Raw genomic sequence first — 27,185 nt, 5'->3', positions numbered from 1 at the left:
ATTTGCAATTTTATTTAATCCATGTGATGGAAGATGAATATCCATATTTAGAAAAAAAGAAACTCAACACCCAGTTTTGTCCCAAACACACAATATCAATGATCACACCAACTGTCAAATAATTCCCTTTTTGTTGAGTCACTTTCACAAATATTGAAACAGACACACACATCCCAAGCACAGCCCAACAATACAAATGTGTATGCTGTAGGCCTCACCAATATGCTCTTGCTGTGGTAGGCTATATAAATAGGCCACATTTGCCAGATTGCAGTGAACTCACTCAGATCTAGAAAAGAAAGCAGAGGTTTGGGGGTTTTATATTTGTTCAGTAGCTCCTTTGTCTCAAAATGGAATATGCTTCATGGAGAAAATGAACTACTGTTCTAATGTGATTTATATGTTTCAAGAAAGACTCAAGTGGTGAAGGCATACTTTCATCATAGTAAATGTGCATCATGTATTTGCATAAAAATGTTCACAATTCAGTTATTTAATGTTGCACGTCGATTATGGAAAGCGATATAAACAGCAGGCTCTACAAACAAAATTAACCACTTAAACCCTCTATACAGTAAACAAATCCTTAGTTGCGGTTGGCTCTTTACTTGTTTCCCCTATACGCCAAAAATAGCCGATCTACAAGCTTAGAAAGTATTGCGTTGTGACATGTTGTGAGCTTGTAGATCTGCTATATTATCCCAGAATAGTGATGCTATAGGGTTCAAGTGGTTAAAAGAATACATGTTGAAATAAGAATGGGTGGATGGAATAAAGAAACAATGAGGGTATCTTAGCAAACGTGCATAAGGCTCTTGCTTCCCGTGCTTGTGAGCCAGCTTGAGGAGAGTGGAAGACACACATGTACCATTCTGCGATGGAAGGACCAATGACAACATTGTGTGTTACCTTACAGTGAGGAAATACAATTTAGGATATAGTTATTCCTGATTAATACTTTGTTGTGCATCGCGTCGCACAAAAACAAAAATGCTGATCTACAAGCCCACTAGCCGCACTGTGACACGTGTTTCACACCGAAAATAGCTCATCTATCAGCTCCCCGATAGATGAGCTATTTTCGGTGTGAAACACCAGCGCACAACTACAGTAAGTAATTCAGGCTTTAGGCTAAGAGGCAGGTGTCTGTGAAGAGGTAGACAAAATACACAAGCACCTCATTCCTCAAAAAGGTGTTCCTGGCTTTCCCCGTTCTTTAACACGTGCATGGCTTTTGATTTGATTTTATATGCTGCTGTTGCATTATCACACATTGATAGTCAGCTGAAGCTCGTATGACAGCTTCAGCTTAAAAAGCAATAAAAAGTGCCTTTTACATGTGCAGTGCTGTGCTGCATTTGCTTCACGATAACCCTGGTTGTAAACATTGTTCCTTACTGTTTGAGCATTTCCCAGATACATAAGTAAGCAGGAATCTCCCTCCTTTCAGATTCAGGACAGAATAGTATTAGAGGGCAAGTTACTGAAAATATTCTAAACCTGTCTACTACAACCGGGTGTGCGTGTGGAAAGAAGAAATTAGAGCAAGAGGAAGTAGAAGGATAAGGGGAGAAGGCAGAGTAAGAAATTAAACCCCCCTGAAGACACACTTTTAACATCATTTGTGTTTCAAATAGAACAACCCAAAGTCTTGTAGAGCTGTACATATTGTTACGTGCTTATACAGTAACTGAAGAAAACCGAGATTCTGTGCAAATGGTGCAGCTTTCCTTGTACAGTTCAATCTTTCACGTTGTCTTCCAGAATCCAGGACTTGCATTCACAAATCTCTCTGAAGATAGCTCTACAAAGAAATCTCTAGAGCTCTACAAGAAAATCGAAAAGTGTTAATTTAAGTGTAGTTAAATCAACACTTCATATTTTGCTGCAGTTGAGACGAAGAACCATCTAAGTCCATAATAGTTAACCATAAAATGTATAAATTATGGATAAGAGGTCGGGACAAATAGACCATTTCAGAGAGGGGTCAGAAAACAATTGATTAGACTTAGATGGTTCTTCATCTCAACGGCTCTGCTCAGGTCTCTTGACTTATCTTTGCATCGCTGCAAATAGTTTGGAAGAGGCATTATAGTCAACAGTATATTCAGGGGCGGGTGGACTTCAATAATGGCTAGTCCCATAAACCTGAGTCAAACTGGATTCAAACCGAGAGAGATTATGGAGACAAGCCCAGGAGCCAAGGAGCCCATTTTAGCATTCAGCATCTGTGTTTCCATTGACTGGGGTGGTATCAGCAGGAAAGCTGGGAGACAGAGTGGTGTGTGTGTCTTCACTTGGATCTGTGTGATTGACTCCATTGGACTGAGCAGAATTCTCAGGGGCCTTCAGGTTGCTTTCACCACTGCTGTGGAGGGTAAATAAAGAAAAAACAAGACCAGTTTGAAGGTTAGGGACCACTTGAACCCAGTGTTTGATTATTTTCCGCAACTTTAGCTTCCGCAAAAAAAAGCTTCAAATGCATAAAAACTGTTTCTGAAAGTAATGTGTTACTCCACATTGACGAGAAAAGTCATGCACATCCAACCCACACTTGGGCAGGTAGTATGCACAGATAATGAAAAGAAGGTACTTGCACACTGTGGGCTCTGATGCTCGTGAAGTGCCTTTATTTGCACAAAAAAGTTGACTGTGACGTTTCGAGCGCAATGCTCTTCCTCAGACTCCACATTGAGCAATTGTTAAAAAAATATATATATACAAAAATACAATATTAATATTAAAAGTAAAGTGCTGCATTACTTTGTTACTCATGGCAGTAATATTACTATGTAATATGTTGCTTAATTAGTTCAAAGATACACTGTATGTTCCAAACACAGGTTTAGAATGGGCCGTGTCTGTGTGCGAGTGAGCGTGACAGCATACCTGACAACACAGCCATTGGGGACCGGAGATCCGGGGGCTCCTTTCTCACACAGAGAGCTCCTCTGAGAAGATCCAGCAGATCTTCTCTGCTCGCAAGAGGCCACTCTGGATTCTTTGCCCGTGTCTGCACTCCTCCGCCTGGCAACCACCGGGCCTGGCCCTGACCTCCGTTTCTGCGAGGGGCTGACAGTACTGGGCCCCACGGGGTCGGAAGAGGGAGGGGTCAGACCTACAGGCCCCTCTGGCTCCTTGCCGGAGTCTGTGCTGGTGCGCCTGCCATTCAGGCTGTCAGAGGAGGAGGCCATGTGACTCATCTGGGCTTCCCGCAAATCTGAGAAAAGGCGGAGAAGGAGCGTAATTTTTATTTTTTTAAATAAATGAATGGTTTATTGTTATTACAATTCGGTGATTGAAGAAGCATTCAAATGTTTTACTTACTGTATGTAAAAGTATCAATAATACCACAATGCAGAAATATTCCGCTAAAAGTACAAAAGTATTCAAGCATCAACATATACTTAAAAGTACCTAAAGTACTCATTATGCAGAATGTCCCATTTCACACGTTTTCAAAATAACGATCTTTTGAATATAGCAGATCTACAAGCTCATGTGTCGCAACGCAACGAGTGTACTAGGTGCACATGCATACGCACATGCAAACACAAACGCACAATCGTGCATGCACAGTTGCACAAGCACGCACACACCTACAGGCATAACATTGGTGTTATGAATAATGTATCAAAGAAGCAACACATAAGGTTGTCTAGGTTGGCTCAGAATTGCATAATTATGCTGCATATATGGCACAGACGTCAGCTTATGACAAACACAATACTTTCAGTATTGATCAAAACAGAGTGTTAGTAAGTAAGTAGGCACTGGCAATTCAAAATGCCATTCTAACTCATCCTTTCATTTGCAAGATAGCAGCAGGAGCAAAATCAAGGGAAGACAAAACCTTGATGATGATAACTGCAATGGATCAAAACATTTTGTTTTTGTTTTGAACTTAACCCAGCACCAAATGTAGGCCTACTAACAATCATGTTAAAGTATTCAATCAATCAAACTTTGTCGATGTGCATAGAACTCTCCACTTAGAGAGCACAAAATGTGGTAAATCATGTAATTCACACAACAAGACATTTTATTTATTCGTCTCGTGCTAAGAAGACTTAATTGGCATGAGCTAGTAATTAATTCATTACAATTTTGGCATTTAGCAGTCACTCTTAATCCAGAGCGATTTACAGTACAGTAAGCAAGAACAAAAAAATCATGTTCATGAGTTCAAACCCGGATTGTGAATTGGTCTTACCTATGTACATCCTCTCTGTTTTCCCCTCCCCGTCCCTTCTTCACTTACAGTACTATACTATCATTAACTATGTTTTACTAAGTACTGTAAAATGGGTGTACCTCCAGAGCCGGGCTCTCCTGCCTTGTTGCGCCTGCGTCGGAGGATCACCTCCAGCTCACTGTCCTTCTTCCCTGGAGGGGAGGGAGCCGGCTCCTGAGACCCACGACTGGGGCTCCTCTTCACTGTTTCCTATAGCGTGGAATAGATTGTACGATATGTACATGCTATGCACAGAGACTATAATACTATGTTGTCGCTTTTATTTCTTGCCCCTGCCCTCGTGTCAGTTAATTTTCTCACCAGAATTCCTTTCAGTTCCTCCATGGCACTTTCCTGTGGTTTCTCCTCAGACACTGGAGGTACCTGGAATTAGTTTACAAGACTTTTTATTATATTTGAATAAGCGCAGCAAATTGCATATTTTTAACATGTGACCATGACCGCCAGATCTATATTGCCATGATTGGATAGGGATGTCTTATTTCTCAGATGACCTCACCATCACAAGATAGACGTAGGTGTCAATATACTCACTTTTACGGGGATCCTCTGGCAATGCGGTCGATTGATGCCACAGGACAATCACGGGAAGGGAATAGAGGAGAGTAATCAGTGTGAGTGCACTAAACCTTTAATAAATCTTGGTCCCTTCAATGTGTGTGCATTTTCTTGACATTGGAGCGAGGTGGACGAGTACTGAATAATAAAGCATAGGTAAATACAATAAAATAAAAAAGACCAAGCAGCAAAATGCTCATTGAGACACTGAGACATAATTGTCAGTCTCATCCGACCCAATCACTCCTCTCAAGCTCTGTGAGGAGAACTCACCTTCTTGTCCTGACCCTTGACAGGCCTGAGGACCACACCGAGTTTGATCCTCTCCATCATCTCATTCACTGCCTTCGACTTCACATCGGCTCCACCCTCACCATCTGGAATGCGCAAGAGAAAAAGGTGGGGCAAGAGAAAGAAAAAATGGAAAGAAAAAAAGGAGAAAAGGAAGAAAGACATGTGAGGATATAAGTATAATAAGTGATAAACAGGAAGTAGGGCAAAGTAAAGTGGAAATGCATTTTCAGAACATGGCTTCAATTACAGCAATGTTTTTCTCCCAGACTACTGCTAGTTCTCTATTCTGGTTCTGGTAGTTCCTCTACATTCACCTGTTGTGTCCAGACCAGAGCGGAGATCTACTCTACTACCCACGGTGGCCTATTGTGGTTAGAGTGTTCTGTAAACATAAGGTCACATTTTGATTCTCATAACAAAATAATTATACAGAATACCAACGTGAAACGCACCAGGAGACTGCTCTGACTTCGGAGAACCCTTTGAACCCTTAGAAGACTTCCGCATGATGGCAATCAGTGAGCTGTTCAATGGAAGGGTAGAGAGAAAATAAGTTTATATTGCATTTTTCTCATTCAAATATTGATACCACGAAAATATGTTATTACAGCAATTATTATATTGTTTCTGTTCAGTATCAGTTAAAGGTAAAATGTAATTAAAACAAGATAATTATGGACAGAGAGAGAGATACAGAGAGAGAGAGAGAGAGAGGTATTACGGATTAAACCAAACGCACTACACTCATTCACATAAAAACAAATTGAGTCGTGCATCATGCATCCTCGGGCTCCCTTACCTGAGGGGGTTGCAGCGTGATGGGGGAGGGGGTGGCGGAGGGGGAGGCGGAGGAGGAGGGGGTGGAGGCGGCTGGGGAAGGGGGGCCGGGGGAGGGGCGGCGGCGGTGGCTCCAGCTGGAGGGGGCGGGACGCAGGCCTCTGTCGCCATGGCGCTGCAGCTGCTCTGGGCCTCCTCCAGGTCTCGGACTGCATATGGTAAGAGGAAGAGAGAATGGACAAGGGACAGGGTTACACTTTAACACTGATGGAACAATTGATGGAAAACTTTATTAACAGTTTGTAGAATAAGCTGAGGGAAGTTCAATACATACAAGGTCTGCTAAGTGCTAAGAGGATAAAATAAAATAAAACAAGCACTAAGGTATTTGTGTTAGCCATGGACCCCCCCATTTGACAAGAATTTGTGTCAGGGTCCCCCTTTAGCTTTGTGTCGATAAAACCTTTCAAGATCTTTCCAAATGTTAGATTGTAGATCTCTATCCTCGGCTATTTGATAAATAGCCGAAGTAGATGAATAGCCGAAGTAGAAAATATTTGATTTTGAAACCAAATTGATTGATTTAGCTGGGGACTCCCTGGAACCCCTGGGGGTCCCCAGAAAACCAACCCCTGGGGGGGTCATGATAGGGCAGCTGCCTCCCATTTAAAACAAGGTTTCTTTGTTAGATTGAAAGAGGAAGTGGTACAGCAACATTAGAGGGTAATTCATACCCAGGTAGAAGCAATTAGATCTGGACCTGTTCTGTGATGTGATACACACATACAAAAACAAACGATTGAGCCACCATGAATTCATGCATATCGTAATTGTGTTTTGTTCTCACCAGGTAACGTCTATTTATGTATCTATTTACTTAATGCATTAGGATGTGTCAATTATTGTAGTCAAACATGGTTGTAAAATGCAACTCGTATTTCTTCTGAACCATGACATCACCCTTCCACATTGCTGCATTTTCTTCTTGTGGAATTAACCGTTGTCAATAAGTAGCTAAACCCAAGACACAAGGGGAATGACCCATTTGAAAGCAACAGACAGCTGTTATACAGCACACAGGGGAAAGATCTGCCTGTTTGCCAGATTGATAGTGCCAGCTGCTCCAACCGTCTACACTGGCTATGAAGGAGCAATGGAATAATAACTGTGAATGGTACAAGCCATTTAGGTCACTGGAGAAACAGTTAAAAGCCTGATCTGGTGTGCACCTTGTACTGTTAATAAATATGTTAATAAAGTAGCTAATTAAACCCGGAGAGATAATGTAGTGGTTAAATCCATGTGTGCCCCTGTGAGTGAGTGTGTGTGTGTGTGTGTGTGTGTGTGTGTGTGTGTGCGTGTGTGTGTGTGTGTGTGTGTGTGTGTGTGTGTGTGTGTGTGTGTGTGTGTGTGTATGTGCGTGCGTGCTTGCGTTCGTGCCTCCCTGCGTGCGTGTTTGTGTGGTGTCCGTCTTCTAATTTCTGCACCTCTAGTGTGTGTGTGTGTGTGTGTGTGTGTGTGTGTGTGCGTTCGTGCGTGCGTGTGTGCGTGCGTGCGTGCGTGTGTGCATGTTTTAGAATGGTGCATTTATAAAACACGTTTCTCCAAAGTGCTTTTCAATGTGATTACATCCATCCTTCCACACAGCGACAGCGGAGGTAACCAGTCAAGCACCACCCTGCTCATCGAGAGCAGTTATGGGCTCCGCCTCTTGCTCAGGGACACTGAGCAAGCAAGCTGGAGCTGGGGGATCAAACCAGGAACCATCCGATTCCAATGTGGTCGCTCTACCTCCTGAGCCTAATATGCACACAGCATGAAATAAAAATGAAAACAAATAACAAATGTACAACTATATTATAGTTGTACATTTGTTATTTGTTTTCATTTTTATTTCAATTTGACTTCATGTTTTCTAATTCTGTTTGTTTTAATTCGTTTTAAAGCAGGTTTTCTAGTGTAGTTTAGTTTTTTATGTTGTGAAAAGGCTTAGTTTTTAAAAAGCGGGTAAATAGCAAAAACACCAATCTAGAAGCTCACTACGCATTGTGATTCAACACGTGAGCTTGTAAATCAGTATTTGTGTATTTTCACAAAAAGTGACAAATGTGGAATATTTTTTAATCTGGTATGGGGGTCCCTGGCACAAAATATGTTTAGATCTTGGACAAATACATTAATCTGGGGCTCCTTGACATGGAAATGTGTGAGAATCACTGGTTCAAACAGCATTAGGAAACAAGCCCAAATAAGCGACTACACTTTAGAAACAAGCCCCAAAAAAACCGCAAGCCGCAACTACAAATATTTACAAGCTACTTTACAGAAAAAACAAGCCCAAAATCGCTTATAATAAGCTGACATGGCAACACCGCTCCCAACCTTTGTTCTCCAGCTCTGTGTTCCTCCTCTCGGCCTGCTCCAGACGTCCCTCACACTCCTTCTTCTCCACCTCCAGGAGGTCCAGTTGTCTCTGCAGAGCGTCCAGCTCCACCCTCACCGAGCTCTGCTCCAACTCCCTCTCCAGACTCTGCACCTGAAATGCACATTCCATAGAAAGACTAAAATCCCGTGCACGTTCGGATGAAGAAACCACTGCACAGATCTATTTCGCACAAGCCGGTGAAACAGTGTAATTGTACGTTACGGTTTCAGTCCTGTGCATAATAATGGACACTATAATACAGCATATTACTCGATCCTTCATGTTGTCCAGTTAACCACAACACACCATGAATAGTAAACACACAATAACTCACACATTCACACAAGGGAATAATTCTTAGAGGGGCATACATTTTTAAACACACAGGCACAGAAGATAGAGATGCGATTAAGATTTAGCTAGACCTAGGCAGTCTGTCAGAATACATGAATTTATACAGAATGTGTTTTTGTCTTATCAAGGAAGACAGGGTTCTGATAATTCTCTCGATGAGGGATTGCATTTTTGCAACCAAGCTGCACCAAACAAAGTACATCATGTGAACATGTAATGAAAAGAGATCAGTCATCGAAGACGTCAATCGCAAGCCAAATTATCTCTCTTGATCCAATGGCATTATAAGACCTGACATGACAGTTTGTGATGCATCTGCATATGTTTAAAAACATACATGAAATGCACACACACACACACAGTCACACACACATACAGCATACAACACATACAGCAGATGCACGCACGCATGCACGCACGCACGCACGCACGCACGCACGCACGCACACACAAGATGAGCCAGTACAGTAATACAGTCCTGCCCTCTAAATTCTGTTAATGGTGCAGTCTGTCATGCTCACAAGTCTTGATGATGTCAGTTGTGTCTCCTGTGCATTTCATCAGATTACAGTGGCTCTACAGAAGCCCTTGTCTGCTAACTTCTCAAGATCAAGTTCCAGATTAACCACTTGAACCCTACCATCCCTATTCTCGCCGGGGGACATTCCCCGGAAAATAGCAGATCAGCTATTTTCGGTAGAAAAGATATTTGGTGTGGAGGGGAAAAGAGAGCGGACCATACAGAGCTGACACATGTCAATATATGTATTAGGGTGTAAGTACTTCAAGTCAAACACGCTTTGTAGCACAGGAGACTGTGGTGATATTGGACTGCCTCTTCTCCTTTATGAATCAATATAAACTCAAGGCCATGTTCTGGCCCTTTGTTGTATAACTGTCTCAATTGACCAAAAATATAGTAGTCACAGAGCAGTTCACTTCACTAGTGCTCTTTGCTCCCCAAAGAGGAGTCAAGTCACCATATCACACAAGAGCAACATGGCACCCTCTCTCTCTCTCTCTCTCTCTGTGTGTCTTGTATATAACTGTATGTCTGCACACAGTGAGGACTGACTCATGTGTCTCCTGCACGCCGCACCTTTTGCTGATGCTGCAGCCTCTCCACCTCCAGGGTTTTGGTAATGTCGGCCACATCCTCCAGGGCTTTGAGAAGCTGCATGCTGGGTTCAGAGTTCTGCATCAGGATCATACTCTGCCTGTTGGCCCCTTTCTGTTTTACCAGCATCTGCAGGGGAGGGAGGGAGGGAGGGAGGGAGGGAGGGAGGGAGAGAGGGAGGGAGGGAGAGAATGATGTGTGAAGGAGAAATGTAACGGGTGGAGGAAGTGTTAAGGAGATGTGTTAAGAAGAGAGAAGCGGCTAGCTCGCATCCTCCACAGAAATGTACCCATCAATGCGTGTGTGCGTCACTAGGGTTTATCTTCATCTTTGAGGTCTGTTTGCTTTTGAGGTCAATATATTGCACCCGGTTTGAATTCAAGACAATCGATAATCAGGCACAACGTTATTCATGCACACATTAATTACCAGCCGCAGAATGTGGGTCACTGTCTGTGCACAGTATAGACTAATTGCAACATCCCACACTCATTAAACTGTAAAACTTGGGCTTTAAAGATTGCAGCATTCACTTGGCAGTCTGCTGCATGGAAGTACAATCAACGTATTGTAAAATCAGGTAAGCCGTTTCTGCACTCAGGGCTCTCCCCTGTTTTGTCTGCATGTATGCTTCATAAACACACTGAGATCAGTGTGTTTTGGCCCATCAGTGGTGTGATATTAATATGCTCCCCTGCAGAGCCACACGTATCCCTGCTGTTCTGGTGTCAGATCCTGACACAAACTCCCCCCCGGGGGCCTCCCCTGTGATCCTGTCAGATTTCTTTCTTCCTATCAGAGCTGTCTTTTAGTGCAAGTCATTCGAGATTCAAGATTATTCCAAACAAACAGCAGCGAAACAACAAACAAGAGGCTAGTGGGCCTGTCATAGTGATAAAATAACAATGTTCTTTGAGTTTAAAAGTCTCATGTCTACAGCTCTGCTTCCTATCTGAATAAAATGAACAGTGTATTGTTGGGAGATAGGATTGTGGTCCATTTTCACCACGTAATATACATAGAGGCCTACTAGGTGTCCTCAGAGTATACTTGATGTTCCTACCTCATGTGCATAGGGCTGATAGTGGGATGTTCCTAGCCTAGTTAATAAACCAGACCGAATCAGCCGAAAAAATTGCCTGCCGGCGGATTACGGTCTGGAGTGGCTCAATTGTACGCCCATTTCCTACACCAGAGAAATGGGGCGCCCAATAGGGACACGGTATGCAATATGGGCGGGCTTTGGTACAGTGACTTTCAACGCTTGAGACCTTTGACTGACAGTAGCTCTGACCAATTGCTTCAAAGAGAAAATGTTTGAACCCGCCCCCCTGGAAATGAAATCCAACTGAGCCTCCCCAGACTAATATCCCACGATCCGTGCGATATTAGTCTGGTTTATTAACCAGGCTAGGATGTTCCTACCTCATGTGCATAGGTCTCAGCCTTCACTCTCAGGCTCTGCTCTAAGTCCAGCAGGTCCTTCATCCCGTCATATTCATGGGCGGCCAACATAGACACTAGAGAGAGAGAAAGAGAGAGAGAGAGAGAGAGAGAGAGAGCGAGAGAAATATTAAATATGAATACATTATTTGACAAATAAAGACAAACATAACGCCTTGTCTCTTGAAACTTTATCGCAATTTTAAGCCACTTTAGTGGAGCACAGGGTAAAACGCAGAAGAAATGTCACATTTGACATTTGTGCTGACAAATGTGCTGACATCATCACATTTGTGATGACAGCTATGGCCATTTTAGCCCAAGGAGTGTTTTTTGTGCAAAACTAATGATTGGAATGGATACAGCATCATGAAAACCCCCTAGTTTGACACGTCACATGCTACTTAAAGCATGATGACAAGATTTATTTTCCTTATAGGTTGTTAATGTCGCAGGTTACTACATTGGTATATTCTCACTTATAAAGCTATTCTTGGTAATCTCCCACGTTACATTATTGGTTCTAAATTCGAACTTGTCCAAAACTCTCAACCTCAGATCAAATGCTTGGCGTGTCGTGACCCCAACAAAATCTGTCTGGAAAAAAAGCCTTGCTCACTTCGGACCCTGGTCTTGGAATGACCTACAGACCAGACTCAAACTGGCTGCTGTGATTCCCCTAGTGAGCTTTTAAAGGATTGCCATGGGCAACACTTCCCATACACTGCTCCTGCTTTGACGTATAGCAAATGTTCGCTTGCTTTTTAGTTTACTAGCAAATTCCGTTGCTTAGTTTTTATTTATTAGTCTTTATTTGTTGCATTATTAAACGTTCCTGTTCTCCCTTTGAGCTTCTTCGGTAGTGGGTACTGTATTTATGAGCATTGTATGTCTGTCCTGTTTTTTATAATATGGGCTTATGTTCAGTTGTTCAGCTATGATTCATCTCCGGGTCTCAAGAAACCTCTGCCGTGTGTTCTCCTGCATGAGACTCACCTCTGTTGAATCTCTTGATGGTCTTGTTCTGCTCTTCGATGGTTCGGTGAAGTTCCTTCATTTCTGCTTGCTCCTTCTCCGACTGTGAATGCAGAGAAAGAAAGACGACAAGAGATTAGCTGCAGACACAGACAGGCCCTGTTATAGACAGCCAGACACCTTCAGAGCCACGCTTTGTTTGTAAATACATCGAAGATGCGAATGTAATCCATTTCTAATGGATGAAGCCTTGGCCTGGAAGAGAGGTCATCAGGTGGTCTCCAACCTTCTTAGAGTGTTTTAACCCTCAACCACTACACTCTCCAGTTGGCGGGTCAGCAGTGATTGGCCAAGTCACTGCCCCTCTTCTCCAGGCTTCCAGCTATAGACAAGTCCACGGAGGGCCATCCCGGGGCGCAGCCACCACCGAGGCACAACCAGCACCGGGAGAGAGGGCCACACCTGGCCAACAGGGAAGTGAGAAACCTGCCGGCCAGGTGCAGCAAACCAGTGCTGACCACACCCCAGTGGCCCACTGTCCTTTCTCTCCTGCCAGAACCAACAGGAAGCCCTCTGCCTTGTGCGTTCACTGAGAGGTATCTAGGAATATGGTTTGCCTCCTGCCTATTGTCCTCACCAGACTGTTCGTCTGTGTGTTGTGCATGTCCTTGTTAAAAATAGCATTTCATAAGACAGATGTCTTTGTTTCTTTTTGTAAGTACTACGACCCCAAGATTGGGTACATTGAAATGGTTGGGTAACTTGGGTTTCAGCAATATTCCGCAGCCAATTGATCAACATTAAATGTTTTTTACCCTCAAATTAGTATTGCTTGCATAAAATTATTAATGTTACATTTACAGAATTCTGTGCAGTAAACTGCTCTGACTGTCATTTTTCTATTGTAGTTCTGCTACCTAATAAAATCTAAGTATAAACATCTTTCCTGACACACACATTCAATTATTTCCATTACATACATTTTGTCTCTTGCCATCAATGCCATACATCATCATATCATTACCACCTTCTATTCTATTTTATTTTTCAAAATCCTCACCTGTGACGTGAGCTCCTCTATCTGTCTCTGCTGGTTATGTATCTGGCAGACATATTGTTTCTTCTCCTCCAACAAGTTGCTGACAGTCTCACATAGCTCTGAACAAAGCACAGAAAAGATGTTGGTAAGTCTTTGGAAATCCTACCGACAGAGTAGGTTCAATTCGAAATCACTATACTGATACCTGTAGCTAACTGTTTTGGATATATTTTCATATTTTGTATTGATCACATACCCATCATGTATATTCCCTAGGTGAGGGGAGTAATACACGTTCAGAGTGGGTGATTATGGGGCAGTATCAGCCTCTGGGCTGTGCCACCATGTAGGCTACTGAACTCTCACAGCGACCTCATGGTTGAGTAGTCACTGGAGTTTATCTGAACCAAAACAGAGTGGACATCAATACAGTATGGAATTGTGGAAAAACCTTATCCAGCGATAACAAAATGTCCCTAAATTCGTTTTGGGTCTGAGAGGCAAATCTCATCAAATGGTGGTCTGTCTGTGGCTCTAACGCCAAATAAATAATGGACCTTAACCCATTTAGACCTGAGGCCAATTCTACAAAATGTCTTCTAAATCCTGACAGTTTTGCTGAAAAACCTATGTTTCTATGTCAGTGGTTCTGAAACTATTTCATGTCAAGGACCCCAAAAATGATATGTAATTGGCCGCCGACCCCCATTGGAAAATATGTTGTTCCAGGGACACCCCTAGAAGCAAAGATATGAGTTAAAAACGTTCACTGTGAAAGACTAGATATTCAAAGATTTGTGCCACATTTTCAAGATTTTTCAAAAATAGCAGATCTACGAGCTCGTCGCACGGCACCGAGCTGTACTTCCTAGTTGCCTAGTTTTCTACTGTGGCGTGAAATGCGCATTTGACTGGCACTGGCCTCACGATCCCGCCTAGTGTAACGGGAGGTAACGTGTTAATATGAAAAGGGTTGAAAACCACTGTGTTACGTATGTGTATACTATGTCCAAACTTTAACCTGTTAGGGTGAATACTGTCCTATACCTTTAACCTGTTAGGGTGAATACTGTCCTATACCTTTAACCTGTTAGGGTGAATACTGTCCTATACCTTTAACCTGCTGCTGGTACTGTGTGAACGTGTCAGGACTGTGGTTGTCCTGTGCCTCTCTGTCCTCTTCCTGGGAGATGCAGTCGGAGATGCTCGGCAGCAGTTCGTCCAGACATGGCCCAGACGACAGGCTCAGGTACTTTAACTTCCTGTTTTCACAGTTGAGCTGGAGTGCAACAGTCGTCGTGAATGAAAAGTATTGAAAAGCAAAATGTTACGATCGTACAATATATCTGAATATGCTCCGTCAATGTCAAAACCCTGACCTGAATTTGTGGCCTCTAAATAATGTCATGGAAGGAGGTAGAGCCCGCACACCATTCTTTTGGTAAAGGATTACGTTCACTGTCGAGGTGCGTGTAAATAAGTATCCTCTAAATAATTTCACCACATGACATTACATATTTTTACACTAGACATAACATGAACAAAGATTATAACTACAGGATGTAATTTTCCGGATTATAATGTTTCCAATAAATATAATAATATAAATAATATATAAATATATAATATGTGTTGGAACAGGTCTGCAGAGTCATTCAGTCAATCATTTTCTTCCTAATTCTATTCAGACAGCAGGACCCTGGGCTAATCTAATATTATTGATTAGCATGTGCGTGTGTGTGTGTGTGTGTGTGTGTGTGTGTGTGTGTGTGTGTGTGTGTGTGTGTGTGTGTGTGTGTGTGTGTGTGTGTGTGTGTGTGTGTGCGTGCGTCAGCAGTGTGTCACCTTTGTTGCCAGGGCTTCTGCATTCTCACGGCATGACTTCTCAATCTCCAGCTGAGTCTGCAGAACGCTCACCTCCTCAATCACCATCTGGGACACTGGACACACACACACACACACACACACACACACACACACACACACACACACACACACACACACACACACACACACACACACACACACACACACACAGGGCAGAGACAAACAAGGCAATAAACGGCATGTCCACTCCACACTTGTCTGTAATGTCTGATCCTTTTGTACGTTGGTGTATTAGGGGGGTACACTTGTATTTACTTCACAAAGTTGATGCTCTTTTTCGATTGTACATGATTCCAATGACAGAGCAAGGTAGATTACAGTGTTTTGAACAATTGAATCCATGACCTCTCTACAATTATCACCCATGGAAAACAGAATCTTACCAAATGACCTCTGAGTCATTGTTCCATTTGCGAATGTTCTCTTCACGCTTTTCTCCCCCCCTCTCCTTCCCTCCCTCTCTCCTTCCCTTTCTTATTTTTGCTATAGGAGGTGCTTGAAAAGCACCTGGACTACATCTACTACTACCTCTAGAAGCGACCGTAGCGGACACTTTTTCATGATTGGCTGCCTCTAAGCCAATGGGAAACGTACCCATAAAACCCATAGTCTGAACGGCATAAAACCCATACTCTGAACGCTGTGAGCTGAGGCAGAGGCTGCGGCACACACACTGATTATACCGTGGATGTTCAAAAACGAGAGCTTTAAGCACCTGGTAGTTATGACTGAGTCATTCTTGTTTCTCTCTCCTCCTCACTCTCTCCAATGTACAACCAACTCCTTGGCTCTCCCTTCATTTCTCTACCTCCGTCTCGCATGTCCTCTCCTTCATTGTCTCTGCGGGTTCCTGTCCACCTCTCTTTCACTCGCTTCCTCACTCCATCCATCACTCCGTTTTCCCCTCCTCTTTCCATATCCCCAATGAGAGTTTCAGTTTTCAGCGTGGCAACCTGCAGGACGCTACCAGGGGTATATCACGGCCATGTGGCTGAGGAGACGAGTTCATATTTCAGTGAGCAGGAAGCTTCTGTTAACCTCCCTGATCCATTAACAGAGCTTCCTCTGGCTAGGAACACACGCTTCCAAAATGGATTAAATCCAGTCTTCCGCCATGGCCTGCCCTGCTGGGAACCCTGAGCCACTGATAGTGTTTTGTGGTAAGGCTTTTTTCCCCCCTTTTCGTTTTTTTCAACAATAACTCAAAAAACTAAATAATATGAATACACAATTTGCTGATGACGTTAACAAACAATAACAAGCCTAGTAAGTATGTAACAATGAACAATTTCACTACCACCTTTTTATTGCTATGCATCACATAGAAAACACCAATTTAACCCCTAATTACACACCGCATACCCGGCACTTTTGGTGTGGAGAAGATTGGTTGTTAACCTGCCGTGTGGTCGAGCCCTGCCTGTAACTGGAGCCGTTGTGACTAACCGACTGACTGCCCTCTCAGCAGAGGATAGGTTTTCATAGGAGGGTGATGGTCAAGGGGGTTGCAATGGAACAGAATAGTAGCCTATAGCTTAGCCAGAGACAGTCCTGTTAGCGGACGGTCACAGGTTCAATCTGGAGTGGCCAATGACGTGTGGCCGTACTGTATGTCCTATAACTGTATTTTTTAAGATACAGACAGACAGACAGACAGACAGACAGACAGACAGACAGACAGACAGACAGACAGACAGACAGACAGACAGACAGACAGACAGACAGACAGACAGACAGACAGACAGACAGACAGACAGACAGACAGACAGACAGACAGACAGACAGACAGACAGACAGACAGACAGACAGACAGACAGACAGACAGACAGACAGACAGACAGACAGAACTAGATAGAGATTAAATAGCAGTAAGATTTGAAAGTCTGACTGAAAAAAAAAGACATTGCAAGAACAGCATCATGACAAAGAGTCTTCATTTGTGTCGAGCAAGCTTGCGGGCCTGCTGACCCAATTCCAATATTGCACTCTTCATTTCAGGTAACGGCTGATGTGCTTGTGGGCTAAATGACTAATGTTTCTTTGTCTAGCTGTATCGCCTGAGCACACGCGCACACACGCGCCTATAAATACTCTCCCACCAATGCCAATAAGCTAGACCAGCAATTTCTACAAAGCCATTGATGTATTATGCATGAATACACTTCCCTTTGGAGTAGGTGCTTTTGGCAAAGACACCAAACTGAGCAGTACTACATCATGAGTATCCAACATTTAGGGCTGTCCTCGACTAATTCCAATCCAAACAAACAGTTTAATCATCTATGAGAGGACAGCCAGATTAACAATGGATATACTGTACATACATTTCAGAACACATTTGAATAGCAGATTTTAAGGAGGGAAAACATTTTTAGGGAGGGGTTTTTCCCCCTCCCTAAAAGTGTGACATCATATGGCATTTGGAAACACAATTATGGCATTGACATTTGTGCCAATATAGACACAGACATGAGTAAGTAGACCTACGTAGGTAGTCGAGGGGACACAACAAATAGCTCCCTAAAGAAATGTGACAGATGCAGTACATCTTGTTTAAGTTGTTTTCCAAAAAGCTCATAACTTCTTCTAAAATGGCATGTTTCTGTTCTTACAGTAACTTGCAAATACTGTACTGTACTGTACTGTGATATTCTATTCTATTCATGCACAAACACACGCACTGACAAAAAGTAACACATTTTGACCAATCTGGCCCCTGGCCTAAAATGAGTTTGACATGCACCCCTGCTCTAAGGGCTCCAACTGCTGTTTCAACCCACATGTCATGACCGGTCACTGTCTGGCTAAAGGACGGTCACAGGTCAGGGGAAAAGGTGCAGACATCGTATAGACATACACTGCTTTTCTATTCTATTCTATTGGCACAGCGTCATTGCTTAATGCTATAGAACACGGGAGGGCAACTTTGACGATGGCGAGGGCAACTATATTTCCACACTCACTCCAGAGGGCAAGTGGCTGATGTGCAAGCTCAAAGAGTGGCGCAGTGCGACGCGTTTTGAGCTTGTAGATAAGCTTTCGCCTTTAAAATACAAATACATTGGACATAAAAAAGACAATAACATTTTAATACTACTCATTAAGGTACTAATTTAGACTGAAGAATTAAAGCGGGTCATGTTTGCAAATCAATCAGTATTCTGATATTAACCTGAGGGCCACATTAAGTGAAGGTGGGGGCTGCATGTGGCCTGCTATAGATTCTATAGCAGAGGTGGGGGCCACATGCAGCCATCTATAGTATAGAACACCAGAGCTTATAAGCCTCTTTGGTGGTGTTGCATGTCATAAACAGATGATTAGGGGATTAGCAAACTGTTAGTCATATTCACCCTTTTGTTATGCCCAAATAATAATAACCCTGTTATAAAAAATACATGACAAAAACAGATTAGGAGATTATCAACAGCCTCCAACTGAATTGAGAATACATTTGACGTTCTCTGCCAGTCTCCTTTTGGCAGACAAGAAGCCATGATTTTCACGTGTTACTACAGTATATCTTCAATTAATTATTTCTTCTTTGAAGGGAGGCCACTCACACCGAGCACTATAACAATAATATAACTATAACAATAACTATATCACTACATCTTTTTGAGGATGTGCATTGACTGCATTCTGATCCCCACACACGCACACACACACACACACACACACACACACACACACACACACACACACACACACACACACACACACACACACACACATTTATTTTTTATCATTCAGGAGTTTTAGGGCAATTCTAGTCTAAAACTCTAATTGGCTGGTCACACTGGTGATTTAGTTTACTCCAGAGCCATTGAGAGAGAGAGTTAAGACATTCCACACAGACTTCCATCGTAAACTAAGAATAGTCACAATATTCAGCAATTTATGGATTTTCATCAGTATCTTTAAGGCAGGTGCTACTGATAGAACGTACAGTTCCCTGGGAGGATCGCATAGAGCAGGCGAGCCCATTGAAGTGGGGTGTAGTGTAGAGGCTTTGCTGCTCACTGTGCAAGGAATTAACGCTACTTGGCATCACGGGGGCTGCAAAAAGGAAAGCCATCAAGTCCACCATGGAGGCAGCAGAGAGAGCCTCTAGATGGCTTTGGATCAGGAGGAGCGATCTGTGGGCCAATGCTATACTGGGGCACAAGCCAGGGTCTGATCATCCCTGATTGTATGATTGTTGAAAGACCTGAAACGCCTGATGATCTCAGGAACATCACTGAAGATGTGTCCCAGTCCCAGTGCATCTTAGGATGTATCTTTCATTCATTATGGTTCAGTGTGCTCAGAGATAATAACAATAACAAGAAGAATGTAGAAGAAACCCTTGCCATGGGGCGACCATAGTTTCCATTTACTCAGGTACTGTCAAATGGTGAGGTATTTTGACTTTACTTGAGTATTTACAATGTCACAATGTGTCCTGAACTGATGATGTGACGCATTGTGAGCTTGTAGATCTGCTAAATTCAAAAGATGTTATACATTTTGAAAACTTTTTACTCAAGTGCATTTTGAATACGGGACTTCTACTTGTAACAGAGTTTGTCTACATTGCAATATTGATACTTTTACAAGTAAAACATGTGAGTACTTCTTCCATCACTGCTACCGAGTAATTCCAGTGTTTAATGTTCTTAATAGATGTATTATGTGTGTGTTTGTGTGTTGCGGCAAGATAAAAGTCTTGTAATACTGTGCTCTTTCAATGGGTCTGGTGTACTTTATTAATAGCCACTTTGGCAGCCTGGAAGGTAGCCAACGCATTACTTGGTGGTCCTGTTCTACCAAAATAACCTTGTTTGGCTTGAGGTATTATACTGTATCAGACAAAATTGGCGAGTGTATTTTGGGATAAGTCAGTAACAGCAGTCACCAGTAATGGAACGTTAGCTTCCCTCTCTACCAACAAAGGACTTTAGTAAAAACTGAAAGCAACAGCCATGGGTAGTAAGACCAGACAGTGATGCATTAGTCGCAAAACACTGACCCAGAACTACCGTGAACAATACTGTAGGTAGCCTAAGTGCTGCCACAGGCTTTCAGCTTTCAGTGCAAATAAGTATGTCTCATGAGTACATTGTGCTTCAGGCTGTTTTTTTGTAAAGTGCAGAAAGTTAGAAACACATAATTAAGTCGCAATAGTTACAAAAGGTTTAGATATTTTTTTGCAATATCGAGGTCTGTATAGGTGTAATATTCAATTCAATTCATTTTGTGTTTGTTGTGTTAGTTGTTCTTTGACTTCATCAATACACCTCCTAGACATGTGGTTGCTATAAATATGTGCAGGCATCTCTTTTGAAAATGATTCGCATTGTAGTTGCAGTAGGCTTCAGAGGTGGCATAAATTACAGACTATAAGCTGCAGAGATAAGCTAAGACTGCTTCCATAGAGCAGAGCATGTACTGTAAAGCCACTACTGTGAGGAGGTAAGTAGGCCAATCTTCCTTGACATTTGCAGTGTCACACTCCCTGTTACTGCTGCTATGCTGTATCAAGGCGCAGTCTGTCAACAAGACAGTTCATAACAAATCATAGTTAAGGAGATGTTTTCAGTGCACACAGAATATTAATCAGTGCTCCTGTGCCACTATTCAGAAATCTCCATTCTCTAGTCTAGGCTCGCTGGCCAGTAGTTTGACACCCCTGCTTCAGAGTTTGAAATTAAAATGAGCTTGAAATCAAGTGTCCTTTTCGCAAAGTTAATTCTACCCTCATTGAGCAGAGTAAAAAGTGGCCATCAAATATGGAATAGCAGGTAGAAAGGCCTTTTGAAAGACGCGACAATAGACACAGCGGAAGGCAGCGAGGCGGCCCCCCTCATTTTCTGACACTGAATAATTCATGGGAGAAGATTTTAATAATTCAGTGAAATAACATGATGAGAGCGACTGCTGTCTTCATCGGCGACCGCAGGCCTCTGGGGTGAGGTAATGACTGGATAAAAGCATGAATGAAAGAATTCAGTCCATGACGTTTTAAATTATCATAGCCACTAAGAAGAGGAATCATCAACAACTCGAAATCCAAATTACTAAATGATGGAACGTGGAAATAAAAGCCAATGTCATACAGCTGGCTAGTGCAAATTATTATTAAGGATTTGTTAACTATACATTTTCATTATGGATTTCATACAGCTAAAAGTGCCTAAATATAATATGTAAAGTACATATGAAGAGAGATGTTCAAGTGGAGTTTGCCTGGTTCTACAGTTACCAGCTGAACAATAACCATCATGATGCTTCAATCAATTGCACACAGACATGCCACTGAAAGCAGAGAACGCTGCCTTGCCAACTGTAGATCGACACAAAACTGTCGCGCTCTTGTGTTTCCTGAACCCAAGACCTCTGCTTTGACGACCTTCTCTACCAAATGCGCTTTCAGACAACTCAACATTTTAAATGTTTTGATTAAAATGGCCAAGAAAGGTATCTGTATGTTAAATATTCTGCAAATATATTTGTCTCACCTCTGAGAATGGTCATCAGAAAGATCAGCAGCTCCAGTGATACTGCCTTCCTTCTAACCCAGATCAATTGTTAATACTGAAGGTTAAGAAGACTAGTATTACATCACCTGCTGTTGGCTGGCAAGAAGGGTTATAAGGTGACCAAAACACAAAGTCAAGTCTTTGGTTGGCTGTCTGACTTGGGAGTAGTCACGGAAACTGAAGCCCCCACCCAAAAGTCCCCTAACCCATCCATTCAGAGGGTGAGGTGTTGGCGGTGTCACCAGGAGAGAGGTGTGGAATGAGGTGCAAAGGGGAGGAGTGAGACAACGATATAGGAAGTCAAGGTGTCAGTGTGTCACTGGGGACAGATGAACCCAAGAGCCCTGTATAATGGTACAGTATAGACTAGAGAGTGTGCGCAATTTGCGCATGCATGGCAGTGAATGGCAGATCGAGTGGCAAAGTGAGTGACAAAGTGAATTTTATGTTGTTTAAAGTCATTAAATGCTGTTTGGATGTGGGCTGTCAAGGCCAGAAAGTATAGTTTTTTGCCACTCAGTAGACATTCCCGCATAACTTCTGGGTATGATGATGATATCACGCGCATACCCTCTATAAGCCCTACACCAAAACTGAAATCTGACGTGGCGGCACACTTTAAGTAACTTAATGGCATTGTACCTTGACAGATGAAAAAAAGACAACGTAGACAAAATAGCCACACTGAACGCTTTTGAGATTTTCAAGTGGGCCCCGATCCAATAAAGGTAGAGAACCACTGTATTATCCGGTCAATGGTCATGTAATGTAAACCATACGTTCAGGTTAAACTATTATGTGTACAGTCTTCCCCCCTGCAATGCTGATACGTGTGTGCATTGTAGAGGAACTCACCTCTCTTGATGTGTTTGAGCTGTCTTTCAGCCTCATCCCTCTCTTCTGTCAGTCTGTTACACTACAAGGGGAGAGAACAGAGAATAGGGTCAACAATGGCTTGTATTCCACAACAGACTGTAGGCAGGCTACTGAGACCATCAGAATGCAATTACATAGCCACGCTGTGACTGAGTACAGAAAGGTGCATCTACACCATAGACTGTAAAAAATATGGACAAAGCGTCCCCCGGGTCTAACATGGATGTAAAATTAAGCCTGTTATTCCTGCACTGTAAGTCGCCATCTTTCTAGATCCGTTTGGGCCCAGCTGGCCATTGGCTGGCTCTGTTTGGGCCCAGCTGGCCATTGGCTGCCCAGACAACGAGGCGGGACTTCCCCCCTTCTTCTCCGTTGGTTTTTATTTTGACTCGAGTGGGTGGGGACTCCCGATCATAGACTGTAACGGTAGCCACGCCCCTCAGAACATACGCGACTTTACGGTCATTTATTTTATAAATGGGACCATAATTTTCCAAAAAGAATATTATGACATTAGAAATGAGACTTTAAACTAGTGACTGGAAGCAGAAAGTATTCATGACCATGTTTATTAAGGTAATACAGTCTAGGTGAAGTTGGGCCCAAATACATGGACTTCTATGGGGCTATGGGTTTTTTTGGGTCCAGTGACAGCGCCACAACAGGCCATTATATGAACTTTCAGGAGTTTCAGGCTTCACAAAATATCTGTCTGACTGCCCCCCTGATCTACACAGACATAATATGCAGGCGCAATTTAGGGACTCTAGTGATTTATAAGGAGCACAGCATTACAAGTCTTTGCCTGTGAACGCCCAGTCGAGTGACGACAGTCACTTTGAAAATCTGAATGAGTTACTTGTAAAAGGTTAGCATAATTTGTTCTTCACGAATAACCAATAATATTTAATGAAGTCAGTTGCTTCCCCATTCAAACGCACTTCCCGTCGGGCAACCTGAAAGCAAACTCTTCCTTGCCCGAATGTTTTATTCACTTGTAAATTGCCACGCGAAGTCAGACAACCATTAGTGTCAAGTTCTGTCAACCCCTGGAATCCCTATTCGGGGCACGCCATGATATGCAACATTTCGAAAAAGATAAGCAAACATTCTGCAAAAATTTATAAACTCAAAAGGCATCGTGTTGGGATGCGTTGTGAGCTTGTACTGGCTGTTTTCACTACATACTGGCTTTAATTAAGTGGTTAATAAATGTAATTAAGTGGTTAATAAATTCAGTGCTGTCAGTACCCACTTAACTACACAGATAACAGCGGATCATTTTGTGACCTCAACACATATTTCATATTTTTATTAGATATGATCTCATCATTGATATGTTTTAAAATACTAGAGGTTCAGGGCGCTATGCGACCCTCACATCTACAGTTCACAGTCACACCAAACTATGTGATTATTTCTAATTCCTAGTCTAGATAAAATTACTGTTCAAATACAGTTGAGATGCCCGTTAGGAATGATGCCTATGGGATACAATGCCCGTTGGGAACAATGCCTATGGGGTACAATGCCCGTTGGGAACAATTCCCAGCAGTTACACATGTCCCTCGAGGTATGCAATGCCAATACCTGTTGTTGTAACTGTTATACCCATTGTCATACGCGAGACAGACAGAGACACAGACACACACAGTCACACACACAGTTTCTGTGCATTTATAGATAGATTTAGAACCACTTAAACACTATACTTTGTTGCACATTAAATAGTACAAATTGCAGATCTACAAGCTCACAACTTTTGCATGTGAAGTTCATGTGAACTTGTATACTGTATCTGCTGAATATTTGCCTCTTTTCAATGTTCTCCAATTAACGTATGTCAGGCTCGGAATATGGACTCTGGAGTTCATGAGGTTCAATACATTATTATAACCTCATCATTTGCCTATCTGGCTCACTAATGAGTGTAGTACTGACCATCTCCAAGGGCTGCAAATGTTGCATGATGACCTTTTTGAGAACACAGAAATCCTATTAGCTCTGACTGATAACATATCATCTTCATCTGATTCTGCTGTAGGCCTATAGGGGCTTTCTACTAGTACAATGTGATCAGTGGTCCTAAGTGGACATACAGGCATACATGTGGGCAGGTTCTCACTAGGACCCAAGTGTTGTGTAGACCAGTGGTGCTCAACCTTTTAAGGCCGCGACCCCCCAAAATAATCATATTTGATATATATTTGATATATTCAAGTCTTAATGCTTTTTCTGGTTTTATCCTCGTAGCAGTTGTTGTATTGACCTGTACTTTTGTTGAAATGTACCCATTCTTCATAGTGTGAATAAAATGTTCAATCAATCAATCAATCAATCAATCAATCAATCAATCAATCAATCTATCAATCAATCAAACCACTGGGGACCCCCTACCCTGTCAAGCACTTGGAATTGAAGGAGTTGAACCTTGTACATTTTGTGTGACTCGATTCCACAGAAACATATTGTGAAAATAGCAGATCTACAATCTACAAGAGTTTGATCAGTTTTTGTCTCCACCAGGCCGAAGGCATGGGGGGAGAGTATGTTTTGCACTCCGTCCGTCCGTCCGTGTGTGTGTGTGTGTCCGTCCGTCCGTGTGTCCGTGAGCAGCTAATCTCGGCCACCGTTAACCCGGTCGATGCCAAATTTTGCACACACACTCCCTGGATGCCAACGATGAACCTCTGCCCCAAACTTTCCAGAACGGCCTGTTATAGCGCCACCAGGAGGCCGCTTTGTGCAAAACAAGTTTTTGCACAGTACACCTACAGATTTTGTCCAAACATCGCGCAAATTGGTACACAGCTAGTCTCTCTAGAGCCATTCAACGAAACGGGTCTTTCAGATTTCTCAGACTCCATCCTGATTGGTTAAGATTGGCTTCCAAAGTTCACAGGAGTGCTCAGTTTCAAACAAAATGCTGCAAATCATGAACACATCGCGTGATTTCCCTGAAATTGTGCACGCACATTCCCACTAGGCCGAGGAAGAAATGCCACATGAACAATTTCAACTCAGCCTCAAGGTGGCGCTATAACTGGCCGAAAAGTGTTTTTACCTCTAATTTACTTTTGTTGGCCTTTTATCCAACCACCAGATGAAGGCAAGCTGCAATGTCCTACATTCCTATCCTGGTGGAGACCTGTGTCCAGAAGGGCACTTTTTCTAGTTATAGTATCGTTTGTTGGTTACGTTTGATCATGTGGGGACCCCCCTGGGGTTCGCGACCCACAGGTTGAGAACCACTGGTGTAGGCCAGTATCAGTGACTGATACAGTGGAGATTGACCTTAAATAACACATGCTCTTGTCTGCAACCTAATGTTGTGACCCACTTTTTTGTCCCAATTCTAAGTGGGCATTTGCAACGCGTTCAAAAACATTCGAGGTAATGTGAAGTTGTAGAGTGACCCCTTAGCCTACATCAGATAATAACAGGATATATAAAGATGGGGAAGTAGTAGCTCTGGTCCATAGCCCAAGCATTAGGGCTATGGACCAGAGCTAGGGAAGAAGTAGTAGCTACACAGTTATCATTATACATTCCAATTATTCTACAGCAATAATTGGCTAGAAAATGTTTCCTCCTCTGTCCTCTTCATTATCTGTCCTTCCTGCCCAAGAGCAGAACACAGACATGGCCTGGGAGAAAGCACATGGCCCACTTTCATCCACCTAACACACTGTCAACTCTGATAAATCCCTGAAGGGTGGAGGGAGGGGAGCGTGCAACATTTGAGGTTAGTGAGTTTACAAGTAAAGACCCATGCAGGCAGCTCAGTAGCCTATCAAAGGTGTGATGTGAGTGTCTGAGTGACTGTGAGCCGAGCTTTGTAGAGGCAAATTAGGCTAGTCAGTGCATCAATAGGTCCAATTCAGTCCACGCTGCATATCTTTAGGACCGCTGGATAAGAAGACAGATACACCCCACTTCAGAGCACCAAAGGCGCACAGGCCAGCATTCGGTGCACTATAATTAAATACATCTGAAAAGGGAACCATAGTCTCGGGCTACTATTTCTCAGGCAGGATTATATGCCTGTGTAAATGGCGAGAGACTATGGAGCGACAATTTTAGGGAGGGGTCAGTCAGCTCTCTTCCATTAGCGACTATAATAAGAGCAAAGCCGACTGGCATTGGAAAGAAATAAAAAGAAATAAGTAAAAATAAACTTCACATTTCTATCTACAGCAGGCTACTATACAATATCAGTGAGCACAATTTTAAAGATATCATTTCTTTACCTCTATGTGGATCTTTGGTGGTGGGTCTCTCTCATCTCCGCAGCCTTCCATCTGCGCTGATGAACAGGGTAGCATTTCAACCCCCCGCGGACTACAGTTGAGCAAAAAAAAAAAAAGTAAAATGTCCGTTCTTGGTAGGCCCAACGTGCTAAAAAACAATAACATATATTTACAGAGCAGCAAGTTTACCGATGATCCTGCATGGTATACTCAGCACATGTTTAAATGCGATTTCATTTTTGGATGGTTTGGATGGAGACCGCTGCTAGCACCGCTGCTGGGACCCGGCGAAGAGGAGGATCCTCCTTCGCTTTCGCTAACAGCATCATCTGCCCCCCCGTACCAGCCCCCTGTAGCCCTCCTCCTCCTTGCCCCGATTCTACATTTTATTGCGCATGCATCTTTCGCCTAAAG

General features: G+C 42.8%; 1 protein-coding gene across 2 annotated transcripts; it reads right to left on the bottom strand.

The window, feature by feature from the left end:
* Positions 1 to 75: 75 nt before the first annotated feature.
* On the bottom strand, positions 76 to 26,878 carry shtn3 (shootin 3). Of its 2 annotated transcripts, none has more exons than XM_083786596.1 (17): positions 26,772 to 26,878; positions 22,501 to 22,561; positions 15,083 to 15,177; positions 14,351 to 14,516; positions 13,259 to 13,356; positions 12,220 to 12,301; positions 11,206 to 11,300; positions 9,763 to 9,909; positions 8,267 to 8,420; positions 5,907 to 6,093; positions 5,560 to 5,630; positions 5,087 to 5,190; positions 4,790 to 4,804; positions 4,556 to 4,618; positions 4,315 to 4,444; positions 2,890 to 3,220; positions 76 to 2,368 (listed from the first exon to the last, which is right to left on the bottom strand). In XM_083786596.1, exons 1-17 carry the CDS (start codon positions 26,844 to 26,846, stop codon positions 2,215 to 2,217), a joined length of 2,028 nt encoding a protein of 675 aa, XP_083642722.1. In that variant the 5' UTR covers positions 26,847 to 26,878; the 3' UTR covers positions 76 to 2,214. The 2 variants fall into 2 exon arrangements, with proteins under 2 accessions (XP_083642722.1, XP_083642723.1); XM_083786597.1 differs by having other exon boundaries at positions 76 to 2,365.
* Positions 26,879 to 27,185: the final 307 nt, after the last annotated feature.

This window comes from Protomyctophum parallelum (assembly GCF_964188405.1).
Source record: "Protomyctophum parallelum genome assembly, chromosome: 16".
NCBI lineage: Eukaryota > Metazoa > Chordata > Actinopteri > Myctophiformes > Myctophidae > Protomyctophum > Protomyctophum parallelum.
Note: the sequence above shows the minus strand (reverse complement) of the source record. Positions and strands in the feature narration are given on the sequence as shown.